This window comes from Onychostruthus taczanowskii, unplaced genomic scaffold (genome assembly GCF_017590055.1).
Source record: "Onychostruthus taczanowskii isolate IOZ18803 unplaced genomic scaffold, ASM1759005v1 scaffold14, whole genome shotgun sequence".
NCBI lineage: Eukaryota > Metazoa > Chordata > Aves > Passeriformes > Passeridae > Onychostruthus > Onychostruthus taczanowskii.
The window spans coordinates 10,451,960-10,465,866 of record NW_024498573.1 but is presented as its reverse complement, the minus strand read 5'-3'; the positions used below and the strand labels follow the sequence as shown (position 1 = coordinate 10,465,866).

General features: G+C 38.1%; 1 protein-coding gene across 11 annotated transcripts in view; it reads left to right on the top strand.

Moving 5' to 3' along the window:
• Positions 1–13,907, top strand: part of RAPGEF6 (Rap guanine nucleotide exchange factor 6) — a 122,622-nt gene that overhangs the window by 77,044 nt on the left and 31,671 nt on the right. For 6 of the 11 annotated variants that reach the window (XM_041397915.1, XM_041397910.1, XM_041397918.1 and 3 more), the window contains exons 8-18: positions 4,129–4,312; positions 5,162–5,298; positions 5,791–5,949; positions 6,165–6,317; positions 6,838–7,002; positions 7,905–8,012; positions 8,367–8,570; positions 9,244–9,352; positions 11,089–11,332; positions 11,919–12,076; positions 13,190–13,204. In XM_041397915.1, the coding sequence (XP_041253849.1) occupies positions 4,129–4,312; positions 5,162–5,298; positions 5,791–5,949; positions 6,165–6,317; positions 6,838–7,002; positions 7,905–8,012; positions 8,367–8,570; positions 9,244–9,352; positions 11,089–11,332; positions 11,919–12,076; positions 13,190–13,204 (1,636 nt within the window). The remainder of the gene's footprint in view (positions 1–4,128; positions 4,313–5,161; positions 5,299–5,790; positions 5,950–6,164; positions 6,318–6,837; positions 7,003–7,904; positions 8,013–8,366; positions 8,571–9,243; positions 9,353–11,088; positions 11,333–11,918; positions 12,077–13,189; positions 13,205–13,907) is intronic. The other 5 variants (XM_041397916.1, XM_041397911.1, XM_041397919.1 and 2 more) reach the window with 1 other exon arrangement.

Below are 13,907 nucleotides of genomic sequence, written 5' to 3'. Positions count from 1 at the left end.
GCAGTAGCTGTAACAGGTATTGTTGGAGAATTCTCTTACTGTTTGTCACAAATCTATAAGTGATCACTGGATATTACTTAGCAGTAGATAGATGTTGTGTAATAATGCCATTGCGCAATATTTAACACAGCATTATATTGCAGCAACACATCAATATAGACAGATTGTGAAATCACAAAAAAGAAAAGTGGTTTCCCCCAAATATTCATCCTATTATCAAGGTAGAGAATATCTTTGATATGTAATAAACCTACATTTTGAGTGTGATGTATTCACTCAATGACTGAAAGCATTTTTGGTACAGCAAAATAAGCTTTTCATAAAATGTTTGGAAAATGATGCTTTGTTTTTGTAGTCAGCTTCATATGTATCATGCCAAATGTCACATGCTAAACTCTTTAGAAATAACATTAGTGTCACTAACATTCGGAATAATTTTGATTAATGTAGCCTTGAAATGACCTTTTGAATTAATGGTATCTTAACATTAATTTTTACAGTAAGTAGTGCAAACTTCATTCTAGAATTGGAAAACATTATTAGAATGGTAGAAGCAAAGAATGAAACAATGTTTTATTAAGATATGTAAAGATTTTCTCTTCATCTGTGTACACTGCATTCATCAGTAGTGTTGAAATGAGGTTTCACTTGTTCCAGCTGCCTCTCAGTCCAGAGTAAAGCCCATTTCCAGTTACGCAGGAAATGATGAATGTAAAACTTAGTGAGATCAGCAGAAGATTCCTGCCTGTAAGCTCTGCTGTGGAGACATTGTGTTAAATCCTGAGTTAGTTGCAAAAAGTGATGAAAATGTATGGTTTTCTTTCTTGTCCTGTACTGTTGCTATTCCCTGCTGGAGATTTCAGTGTTTGGGTGTTTGAAACACAGACATGAAAATGTCCAAATATGTGTGTTGTAAATTCCAGCTTGCTTGGAATATTGCAGAGCAGGTGTCTTTATCTTGTGCTGCAGACTTTTTTTAACTATAGAAAGAAAAAGTAAGTTATTCCCTACAATTTTTAAAGTAACTTCTTGCTTGGAGGGGATTTAAAAATTTTTATTCTTTTTCTTTCAGTCCTTTTCTGAAAGTATGTTTAATTTAAGAACTATGGTCTTCAGCTGGAACTAGGGGAGGGTGTTTTGTTGTGCATACAGCAGTTGAAATGCAGGCTTTTACAGCTGCTTTGACCTGTTACAGGGGTCCTCAGGGAAAAAGAATTCAACATTTTATTACACAGGGAAAACATCTTTCTTTGCTCTTTTATGGGACAGGGTCTGAGGTGCCCAGCCAGAGTCACACAGGGAACCCAGGCTGTCCCTCTAGATGTTGCTGGACGGGGTCTCACCTCTACTTTCAGAAATTAGTTTCTTGTATCAATACCTGGCAATCTTCTCTTAGTGACCAACCAGTTTGCATCAATTTTTTCCTACCTGTATATTTCTGTCAGTTCTCTCTCCTTTCACTTCTTTGAAAATCCTTCATTTATCACTTTGGGAGTATGTACTCTTTGTGGGCAGCAATGTCGTTGTCCAGCAGTAATTCCAATTGTGGTTAAGGCTTCAATATTAAAATAGATTATCTGTAAAATATTTATGAAGGATGTGTATTTCAGTAGATCCCTTGTGTCACAAACGCAATCCTGGAAATCCATATTTGTGGGAGATTTGAGGATTGCAGCTTCAGGTTTCATTTTGTACATCAGTAATTCATAAATGTTTGTGTTAGGATTGATTTTTATATTTGATAATGGAAACAGCTGGAGCATCGTGGTTGGGAAGAGCAGCTACTTCTGCAGATGGCTTTATGAGTGAAATCCTTCCTGTTCCTTCCAGCACTGACCTGCCAGCATTCTGTCACCCATCTGCACAGAATCTTTGAAACACAGTTGGAAGACCTGCTCCTATTTCATAGTTTGATCAAAATGTAACTTATTTATCAAGAAAGGAGCTGATTTGTCTATTTTCCTATATAGGATATAAAAAAATTGGTAGAAGCTGTAGCCTCAGTTTTTCTGGTTTAGCATGGGGGTATCAAAGTGAAGATTGGTGCTGCTGTTTGTGATAGCATGGAGAAGTTGGAATAAATTGTGGCTGTTTAGATGAAGAAATGCTAGAAAAGTCCTCAAATAAAATGCTGTACTGATCATGTGCTGCTGAGACTCTCCAAGTACAATTTGCACTTGGGCTTAATTCCAAAACTGTTAATGTGAGCTACAGAAGCCAATAAAGTGATGTAATGTAAAACAGATTTAACCCTCTCCATATTGTTACCCTCCTCTGAAAGAAATATATATTTTAAAATAGTTTTAGCTTTATTTATTAGGTTTGCTGGCTAATTACCAAAGTGTGGACAAGCTCTAAGACCCAAGGTTATATCTAAACCCCAGTATTTTTTTTCTGGTGTAGGATGACAAAGCTGTTCCTTTGTTCAGGTATTGGGGCTCACATCAGCATGGAGTGTGTAGTGAGATGGAGACAGTGCAGTCTGGTGTGATTAAATCACTTAAAATTAATATTATTTTGTGTGAAGTCATAAGAGCAGAAGACAAGTGACCAAGTAAGGACCTTCTGGTGAAAATGAAGCACAAGAAGAAAATGCTTAGTGGAATCAGGGACATGTGTCCAGGGAGGAATATAGGAACACTGCCCTAGGGCTGAGATCAGGAATAGTAAGGCTCAATTGGAGGTGGATTTGGCAAGGGATGTGCCAAAAAACAGAAGGGCTTCTACAGTTCAAAAAAAACCCCAAAACCTCAAAAATCCAGACAGAAATTGTGATTCACTCTCCCAGTAAATAAGGCAGGAGAACTGATGACATGGAGAAGGCTGAGGCACTCAGCAATTTTTGTGTCAGTTTTCACAGGTTGCTCTTCCCACATCTCTCCATGCCCTGAACATCAAGGCAGAGACTGGGGGATCAAAGTCCTTCCCATGGGAAGAGAAGGTTGTGTTTGAGAGCACCTGAGGATGTGAACAAGTCCAGGGGACCCAAGGCAGGGCACGGCAGGGTCCTGAGGGACTCGGCTGATGGAGCTGTGGATGCACTCTCCATCTGGCAGTCGTTGCAATCATGTGAAGCCCCCAGAGACTGGAGAAAAGGGGTTAAGGCCTTAGGGATGCCTTACTGCACCCTGTCAGTGCTTAAAGCAAATTTATTAGAAAGACTTTTTACTGTGTTCTGTAGTGCCAAAGACAAGGGGTGTGGTTTTAAACTGAGAAAGGTAGATTTAACTTGGGTATAGGGGAGAAAATCCTGCCTGTGAGGGTTTTGAGACCCTGGTACAGGTTGTCCAGAGAAGCTGTGCTCAGCCCCATTACAGTGTTTAAATTCATCCTTTATTTTGTATGTTTTGTGAACATGCAGGGTACTTGATGCCTTAGTTCAGTGTTTTTGTAAAATCTCAAGGATTTCTTCAAAGTGAAAGTGTGTGTTGTAAATCTGCTCATTTCAAAACAAACTCCATTTTCTGCAAATTTCTATATAATTGCCATATACTTTTCAGTGACACATCTTGTTGTTCAAATTTCTGAATTTAAACAGAAAAATGATTTGCATTCTGGCTTAAGCTTTAAAAAAAGTGACTGAACAACTACTCTGTAGAAACTGAGAATTTAAAACTACTTTTTTTTCCCCCTTCCATCTGTTTGGAAATTTATTTTCATGCCATTACATCATTTGAACTGTACATAAGGAATTAGTGCAAATGATTCCTATGTGATTCTGCTTTCTGTTGCTGGTATTTTGTTCTCTTTGACCATTGTCTTGTTTGTCTGCTCAGGTGATGTCTATGTTGCCATCTATTGCTGATGGTAGAAATGTGTCCACGGGCATTGGGTAGCTAATGATATTACTAAACTATAGCATTATTTTGTTAATACTGTAGACTCAAATGGTGAAAAAACAATGTCACAGGAATTCACAAGAAATAGAGAATAAATGCTGTAAAATGAAAATCCAGTGGATTCCAGCATAACATGATTGCCTCAGTGATCAGAAAGGGAGCTGTTAGAGATTCTAAGAGTTAGATTTGTTGGTCACAGAATTTAATTTTTTTTTAATTAGCTACCTCGACCATAAATCATTGAACGGAGGACATTGAAGTCTCTGTCTTATTGATGTTTTCTTTGTAGGCTACAGAAAGTGAGATGGGAGATGTTGATTTAACGGGTCTTCCAGAAGCACCTGTAGACTCTGAAGATGAAGAAGAGGAGGAGGATGAAGATATTGACAGAACTTCTGATCCACTTCTAGGGCGAGATGTTGTCCGAGAGTGCCTTGAGAAAGAGCCTGCAGATAAAACTGATGATGACATTGGTGAGGAGGAAAAATACAGTAGTAAAATTCACATAGGACTACTTCATATAGCATCTCCAAGAGAAGCATAGCCAAAAACAGTTTAATGAGTTCATGTTCCCTGTTTATCCTAGTAATTGAATGATGTCTCACTTTGCTCTGTTGATACTCCTAATTGAATGATATCTTCTCTTGCTATCTGAGAGAATATTTGTTTCAGAATCCAAGTATTTTGGACAACAGTCTTTGTGATGCTCAAGATATGGTGTTTTACAGTCATTGCATGCATTGATGTAATGGGATGTGTAGCAAAGTAATTCTGACTACCTGAAACTGTTGAAGTAGTTATTAAATAGCAAAGAGAACATACTATTACTGTGTATAGGTGTACTTAACTGTAAGCTGCAAAACAGTTAAAATGAAGATAATTTACTGCAGTGTTTAACTAGAAATTGGCATGAATTTCAATAGCAAAATTTGCTTTCTGCTGTACTTCAGATTGCGTCTCTGAACACTGGAAAATAATTTCATGCTCCTGTCTAGCTTATAATTACGGTACCTAGGGGTATTTTTAATTTTTCTAAATGCTTGAAGCTGAAGTGCTTTTACTCTTAGCTAGACTGCTGCCCTGAGAGTCAGTCAGAACACCAGCAAGGCTGTGGAGCTGAGTTCTGGCTGTCGATGACAAAGTGTACACTGGGCTCTTTTTAGCCACAGGCACTAATGGGAAGTGTAACACCACTGAACAATTTCCAAATGAATTTAACTGAAGTTTAATACACTTGCATTAAAGAGAGTAAGGAAGAGTGAGGAATCCAAGGGATCCCTGGGCCTTGCTGTCATCATACCAATGTTTCCTTTGTCCAACAGAACAATTATTGGAATTCATGCACCAGCTCCCTGCCTTTGCCAACATGACCATGTCTGTGAGGAGAGAGCTGTGCTCAGTGATGATATTTGAAGTCGTAGAGCAAGCAGGAGCCATCATACTTGAAGACGGCCAGGAGGTAAGTCCCTGCTTCCAGAAGAGTGTTAAATCAGTAGTCAGACTCTCAGCATAGGTGCCCTGAACCACTGTCCTGAAATCTCTTCCTACTTGGATCAAGACATCTGGAATGGCATTTGCTGTTCATGCCTCCAAGAAGGGGTGAGGTAGACTCATCTCTGGCAGTGACTAAATGGGTACCCAGGGAAGGAATGTTCATTCTCACTAAATGGTACAAATATATCATAGCAATTAGCCTACTTATTAAGAAAGCAATCTATTCATCAGCATTTCTCCCTCCAGAATCAATTCTGAAGTGAATGAGAAAGCTGAAAAGCATTCCTGTTTGTCTCCATCTCTTGCCTTACAGTGCAGTGTTGGTGATTTAAATGTTGCAGAGAGGTGGTGACAACAAACTGGAGGCTACAAAAATGAGCCTTTCTGAGATAAGAGCATACAAGAGTTGTTGAATTAGCTTCACTTTGTAATTTTTTTTTTTTTGTGCTTTCTCTAGCTTGATTCTTGGTATGTTATTTTAAATGGCACAGTAGAAATCAGCTATCCTGATGGGAAGAGTGAGAGTCTCTGTATGGGAAATAGTTTTGGGATTACTCCCTCACTGGAAAAACAGTACATGAATGGAGTGGTCAGAACCAAAGTAGATGATTGTCAGGTAAGGTTGCAATTCTGTATAACTGTCTCTTCTTTTTAAGCATCTAGTAAAAGAAAACAGATTGGAATGGGTCCAGAGGAGGCTACCAAGGTGCCCTGAGGTGCACAGACCCTCTCTGTGGAGAGAGACTGGGAGAGTTGGGGGTGTTCAGCCTGGAGATGGAGATACATTCATATTTTCGATACTTTAATCACTGTTGTTCTCCATGGGGACAGTTCGTGTGTATAGCCCAGCAAGACTACTGGAGAATTCTGAACCATGTGGAAAAAAACACTCACAAAGTGGAGGAAGAAGGAGAAATTGTGATGGTAAAGGAGCACAGGGAGCTGGATCGCAGTGGAACCAGAAAAGGACACATAGTTATCAAGGTACATTTCTTTCTGTGTTTTCCATTAATCTGTTCAACTTTTATTTATTAGTAAATAAATTTGAATCTAGTATACTTGTTCAGTTTTGTCTGTGTCAGCTCAAAAAACTTGATGGGAAGGAATGTGTATTACATTTCAAATTTACTTCCATTTCCCCTTTAATAAAGTTACAAACATTGAAACCTGTTCAACATATACATTGAGTTTTGTATTGGGAGCACCCTTTGGGGTCTTCATGACTGGTTTTTTTGTAATCTGAAAGAGTAACTTAAACTGCTTACTAAAAACTAAAATTAAGGGAAGTTACTAATTGTTTTAGCCAGGTGTTATCTATCCAAAATGTCAGGGCTGGGAGAAGCAGGAGGATTTGATTTAAACATGTTAGTGTGTTTTCTCCTGAGTTGGCCATAACTGAACTTTCTAAAGGGATTATACTGGTCACGTGGGCTTATGTTGAATTACTTTTTAGGAAGAGGTAGTGATGAGAGATATCAGTTATTTTTTGATTTGCTTTTTTAAGGCAACGCCCGAGAGACTCATCATGCATTTAATAGAGGAACATTCTATTGTGGATCCAACCTACATCGAAGATTTTCTTTTAACATACAGAACATTTCTAACAAGTCCCTTGGAAGTTGGAAATAAACTCTTGGAATGGTTCACAGTGGACAGTCTCAGGGATAAGGTTGGTTGGAGTCTAAGAGATTAATATTTCTGGTGAAAATATATTTAAATTGATCCCTTTTTGTATTGCTGATAAGCTAGGATAAATAAAACTAGGTTCCACTCTGTCTAACTGTGTGCTCATTCATGAAAAACCTTGATAGTCTGGAACTTATGCCAATTTGTTGATTCTTAGCCAATGTTTTTATGTCTTCTAGCCTTGAGCTGAGGAAGTCCAACACACTGTCAAAACACTGGATGTTTTGTATAGGAAGTTGTGCAGGGTCTGCTGCAGTTACTGCTTCTCTTCTTACCTCTTTCCATGCTTTTCATTTTGCCAACTACTGGTTTTTAATAAAAGGAAAGATAAAGAGAAGTGTGTCATCAAACAAAAGCAGCAATGGTATAATTTTAGAAGAGAAACTGCTAGAGACTTAGATTTCTTTTATAATATGGGTGGATAATACAGTTGTCAGACTGACTACCATGAATAGTAGTGACTCTGTAGCACCTACAGAAGCAATCTGAAGACTTAACTAAAATTTCTTAGAAGAAAGTTTTTTATTATCACAACTAGAACTTCCTTTAAAGAAATCATTAGGATGCTTTAAAAGGTGATTTTCATGGAGAGTGTCAGGGAGGCTTAGCTGAAGATGAATGGTACCCCCATCTGGGGTGAGGTAGCCAGTATTGTTAGGTATAAAAATATTTAGGTTTTTAAATTTTTCATTTGCTTCTCCAAATAAAAGGAAAAAGGTGATGATTTCAAGTGTAAATGTCTTTTTCCTATCAGATACAGAAATCTGTTTTATGTTCTGCCACATCCAAGTATTCCTCTGTGTTTGTAGATTAAAGGTTATAGGAGTAGAACCATAAGTACCTTTATATGTATATATATGTGCATAATTTATTTTGTTTTTCCAGGTTACCAGAGTAGTGTTATTGTGGGTGAACAATCATTTTAATGACTTTGAAGGAGATCCTGCCATGACTCGATTCCTGGAAGAATTTGAAAAGAATTTGGAAGATACGGTAGGAGCAAAAAAGAATGAATGTCACATTTTCTAGTACTACATATTTCAATTTTTGAGTGTTACCAGTGCCTAACAGCTGTAATCTCTAAGTGTAACAATTAACAGGTGGCTTTTAACATGGGACATACTTGTTCTTGAATATAAATTAGATATAAAGGCCATATAAAGTAATACCTATGGCACTCACTTGGGAGTTTTGCATTTCTGCAAGAGAGAACAAGGTTTATTTAGTAAGATCTGAAAATCTGGCATCAAAAATCTATTTTCTGGCACTTGGGGTATTTTTCATAACTGTTTTTCCACTTCTGATAAAAGAAACATTGCACTGCATTTTGTGTCTTCTGTGTTACAGAAAATGAAAGGCCATCTCAGATTGCTGAATATTGCCTGTGCTGCCAAAGCAAAATGGAGACAAATCACCCTGCAGAAGCCTTCCAGAGATTCTCCCCTGTTTTTCAGCCTTCTTGGAGGCAGTGACAAAGGGTTTGGTATTTTTGTAGAGACTGTGGAGATAGGCAGCAAAGCAGCAGAAGCTGGACTTAAGCGTGGTGATCAGGTAAAAACAATTATGTTAATTTAAAATATTCTGCTTCTCCCACCTCTTGGTTGTTCTCAACAGAAATGTTGTGCTGTGTACTAAAACCAAACCACTGGAAAGTGTGGGAATGCCACAGCTCAGCTTCCATTTCTGTCTGTTAAATGGGTTTCTATTAAATAGTTTTCAAAATATGTAAAATATTTAAGTATTCCAAAAACAGAATGGGAAAAGAAAAGAAGTTATGGTTATTTTTTGAAACTTTCTGATTGGAGATATGGTTACATTGAAACCATCAGATTGTTTTGTGGGATTGATTCTCACCTGATGTGTTTGATCCCAGCTCACTGAGGCAGGTCACACTCAGTGAAAATCCAGCTTTTGAAGTGATATTAGTTCTGTGGCTCATGAGCCACCATTTCTGATTAATTGCAACAATGTCATGTTATCATAGAAAATGAACTTATTTAAAACATTTTCAAGTAAAAATGGAAGTCCTGACTTATTTACAGGATATAACTTCTCTGACATGAGGAAAATAGTTATTTTACTTGGAATGTTTTCATTCTGTAGCTGCTGTAAAGATGATATGTAATTCCTGGGAAGTGCTTACTGTGCCTGTATTATCATCTTTGTATTTGTAAGTCTGTCAGATATATGTTCTCCTAATAGTCCCAATTTTTATTTCTTAAAGATAATGGAAGTAAATGGACAGAATTTTGAGAACATTACCTTTGTAAAAGCTCTGGAAATCTTAAAGAATAACACACATCTCTCCATTACTGTAAAAACAAACATTTTTGGTGAGTAGACATTATATATTATATATATTTTATGTGTGAAGGAAAAACTCCACTCCTTCTGGCTTTATGAGGCAATAGGATTCCACCTTTTTTTTTCCATCTTGCTCTTGAGGTGTGAAGTTGTGCAGAAGTCCCCTCATTGTGCCTCTGTTTGCTTGGATAAGTTCTCATGTGCCAAGGGCTGCATGTTGAGTGGCACAGAGCCAGCACAGACAGCTCTTCAACTCCCTGAGAAATCCCCAGATGACTGTTTAAGCTGATTTAGTGTCCCTCCATGCAATAGGGCTGAAACAAAGCCAGGGGATCTGGACCAAAATATTTTTGCCAAGAAACAGCAAAAATGTAAAACTGGGATTTTGTGAAACTTTCTTTAATGGCTGTAAGAATGAGAAGATAAATTACCTTTATAATTGAAAAGGGGATATAAAAAGTGGTACGGCATATAAATGTTGGCTTTTAATTGTCATCATGAATATAAGCACCTAAATACCTCTTTAAAATCTCAGTCAAATCATCTGTTCTTTTTCCATAATCTTGTTCAGGCAACAGAATAACAAGAGCTACAGAAAGGAGACTGTGCACTCCATAGTTGTAGGCATATTTTCTGATGGTTTTCTTCTCCTATTTCCTTTCTCCAGTTACCTGCCCTTGCTCACTATTGATTTTCTTTTCAGTATTATACTATGTTTATTACTGTGCAGCTAAAAAGGTTCAAGCCCTCAGCAGTTGCTTCTTAGCATAATGCTAAAAAAGCTTGAAACAACCAGAGTCACCAGTGGTCCTGACTAATGTGAAATGGCATGAAATGAAGCATCACTATAACTGAGACAGTGATAGGTTGTTCATTTCTATTATAAATGTGAGCAACATAGACTTACAAGTGGGTTCTAATTTCCTCCTGCTAGCTGATAGAATTTCAAGGTGATTTCTCTGATAAATTTTAATGAATTAATATCTTGAAGCTTTTTGCACCAGTGATACTTATTATCCTGACTTGTTAATTGAGTGTTAAGTGTCTGGTACTGACTATGAGCAATTCCTGTTGTTCTATTCAAATCTATACTTGGAGAGCTTGTAGCCTTAGCTTTTATTATAAAACAGAAATGTACTATTTAATTGGACTTTCTGTACTGAAAATTTTGGTTGCCTTCCTCACAGAGACAATGTGATTAATTTGCTTTGTTTTCAGTTCTTCATTCTTCCAGTATCTCAGTAGAAATTGAATTCAGTATTTCAGTAGAAAATATTGAATTTCTGACTTGAAAGGCTTTCAAAAGATTTTTAAAGGACCTTTAAAGAAATAATTGATGTCGACAAGACAATTTGAACATTTTTTACACCTTATATATGTGGAAAGAAACAGAACAAAACCCCTGTAATTTCCATAGAATTCTAGCTTTGAGAATGTCAGTGTGGGTTATAGACTAGCTTAGTTTCATAAATGCAATAGGAAATGTGATGCAGCTTCTGTTCAGTAGTGTTAGGAGAGGCAAAGACAGTTTGGGAAAATATCAGTCTGTGTTGCAGTTACTCTTGAAGAGGCATGTGCACTCCATTACCTAAAAGATGCAAACAAAAAAGCCAATAAATGCATAGTGCTTATTGCCCTGAATGCAGTGTTTCCTTCTTATCTCTCTGGGATGTGAGAAGCAAAAGGGTTGAGGGGAAAAGAAGATTTCATTGTGAAGTTCTGAATGTGCAAAGGTTACTCACAACAACTGTATCTTCTCTTACAGTGTTTAAAGAGCTGCTCTGCAGGATAGGACAGGAGAAGAATGGAATTCCACATATTCCAAAAATTGCAGAAAAGAAAAACAACCGTTATTCTATCCCTGATATGCCTGGAGATGTGGAACAGATGTTTCCCCGTGAAAAAGGAAACAAGAAAATGAAAGCAAACACTGTATCTGGTGGAAGAAACAGAATCAGGAAAATTTTAGACAAGACCCGTTTCAGCATCTTGCCTCCAAAACTGTTCAGGTTTGTCAGACTCTTCTGTCAAAAAGTAATGGTTCCTGATTAGGTTGTGATATTTTAATCATAGAATAGATGGAAAAGGATTGGGTTGAGAGGGAACTTAAATGTCTTAAAGACTATCCCTTCCAGCCCCTCCCATAGGCAGGGATACCTTCCACTATCCCAGGTTGTTCCAAGGCCCGTCCGGCCTGGCCTTGGACACTTCCAGGGATGGGGCAGCCACAGCTGCTCTGGGCACCCTGTGCCAGGGCCCCACCACCCTCACAGGGAGGAACTTCTCTCTAACATCTTCCTAAGATCTGCCCTCCTCAGCCTCAGGCCATTAAGAGATACCGATTGCTTAGTATTTCTAGTCACTATGTCCACATTGCTTACGTTTTTTAAAAAATCACTGTACCTGCTCCATGAATGTAGAACAAGGCCAAAATATCTTTTCTCTCCCAATGAACACTTTCAAATCTTTATCCCCATCTTGTTTTGAAAGCCTGTCTACAGCATGTAGTTAAAACAGTTATTTTTCTTAGTTTCATTCATGCCAAGGTGAATAGGAGGAGTTTATGCAGATAACTGAACCAGAACTGTTTTGCAGCGATGGCAGCGTGAGCCAGTCCCAGGACGACAGCATCGTGGGGACACGGCAGTGCCGCCACAGCCTGGCCATCATGCCCATTCCAGGCACGCTTTCATCCAGCAGCCCTGACCTGCTGCAGCCCACAACCAGCATTCTGGATTTCTCTAACCCTTCAGGTAAGTGGCAGCTTGAGGCTGATTTACAGGATGGTTAGCAAGGCAGCTGGGTCAGGGGGAGTATTGCAGTTGTCACTAGCATCTGAGTGCAGTTGCCTGTGCATCCTGTGGGCCCAACAGGGCCAAACTGGAGATGTACTGAAAATCCACACTGCCTGAGCCTCTCTTGCCTAATTTTTTTAGGTAATGTGAGACTTACTTATTTTTTACAAAGAATTGTATTTTGCCACTTCTGAGAGCCTTTAATTTACTTGGCTCTGGTGGAAGGAGATATTCTTTGTTTGCCCCTTTCTCCTTTGCCGTCTCTCCCCAGTCCTTTGACTTATCCAGTCTTCTATCTGCCAATATCTATTTCAAGCAGTATTGTGGATAGAATAGGACTGCCATGGTACCAGCACAGTGATTTTCTTGTTTTACAAACATTATATATACTCAACAGTATGTCTAAAACCCTAAAAAATGTTTTGAGATGTGTGATCTGGGCTTTCATTGCTGTTGCTGTAGGAATCCAGATTATGGGGTGGCTGCAGGAGGCATTACAGGCAAGCTGCCTGTAAACATGTCTAGTCAGAATATTTTTTCCTCTATTTTAAGTGTAAGTTCTGTACATAATGACATATTCTGTAAAGTGTTTTGTGACTGTGACTTATGTTTACATAAAATTGCAGATTTCCCCTTTAAAAGGGATGTGCACAGATATATCCTATCAGGTGCATAAATACCCATAGCAAAAAAGTTGCCTTTTTGCTGCAATTCCAGGTCCTTGCTGTTTGCATGAGAGCTACACATTTTTCTAAAATCTTGATTGAATACTATACAAGTTACCACTTAATAGGAAATGGTGGTAATTAGTCCATCATGGATAGAATCACAGAATAATTTGGGTTGGAAAGGACCTTTAATGGTCATCTATTCCAAGCCCCCTGCCATGGGCAGGGACATCTTCAGCTGGATCAGTTAGCTTTACTTTAAGCTTGCTATAACAAATATGCTGCCAGTCTGAATGTCAGAGAAAACCAAATTATTTCTGACAGTGTACACTTGATAAGTTTTGTAAGCATCTCAATCTTGATTTTGTGTTGATACGATTTTTTTCTTTTTTCCTGTCTGCAGCTGTTGGGTTTTACTGTAAGTATCCTCATGTAAAGCATCCTGCAGACCTTAATATTGCATGGCTTGCCTGTAAATTTAACACTATCAGACATTGCACTGATGCAGTTTTTACTGTGGGGCATTGGCTAGCCTGTGCTCTGTAATTTTCCTTAAAACAAATCCATAGGTTCCTATACAGGCACAGTGCTGGGCTGAGACCTGCATTTTGTTCCCATTTCTGCCCCCAGCACACTGAATGTCTTCTTGCAGGTTCCTCTGCTTCTCTGTGGCCTTGCTTTAAAGGGGTGAAGTTGCTTATATCTCTTTCATAGAACTGAAGTTTCAGAGGATAACAGTTTGAGATTTAGTTTGTTCTTCTGTTGTACTTCATAACTAAAATTCTGTGCATGCCAACTTGAAATGTGCTTTGTATTGTCAAAATGAGCTGAATAATGCATAAAAAAATTTAATTTAATAATTTATGTTTGCCTGCTTAAAAGCAAAGACTATGAAGACAGAAATGTGCCTGTAATTTTTCCCTTATCTGTCACATTGTTTTGGTTGCATGGGTTTGGCTGTTTTTTTTGTTGGTTTTGGGTTTGTTTTTTTTTTTTTTTTCCTCCCCAATTAAATTTCAGTTTTACACCTTGAGTGTGTTCTTGTTTTTAGGTATGTTGATACCAAAGTCTAGATGTTTCCCTCTTCTGTTTCTTTATTATCACTTTTATGACAGGCACTT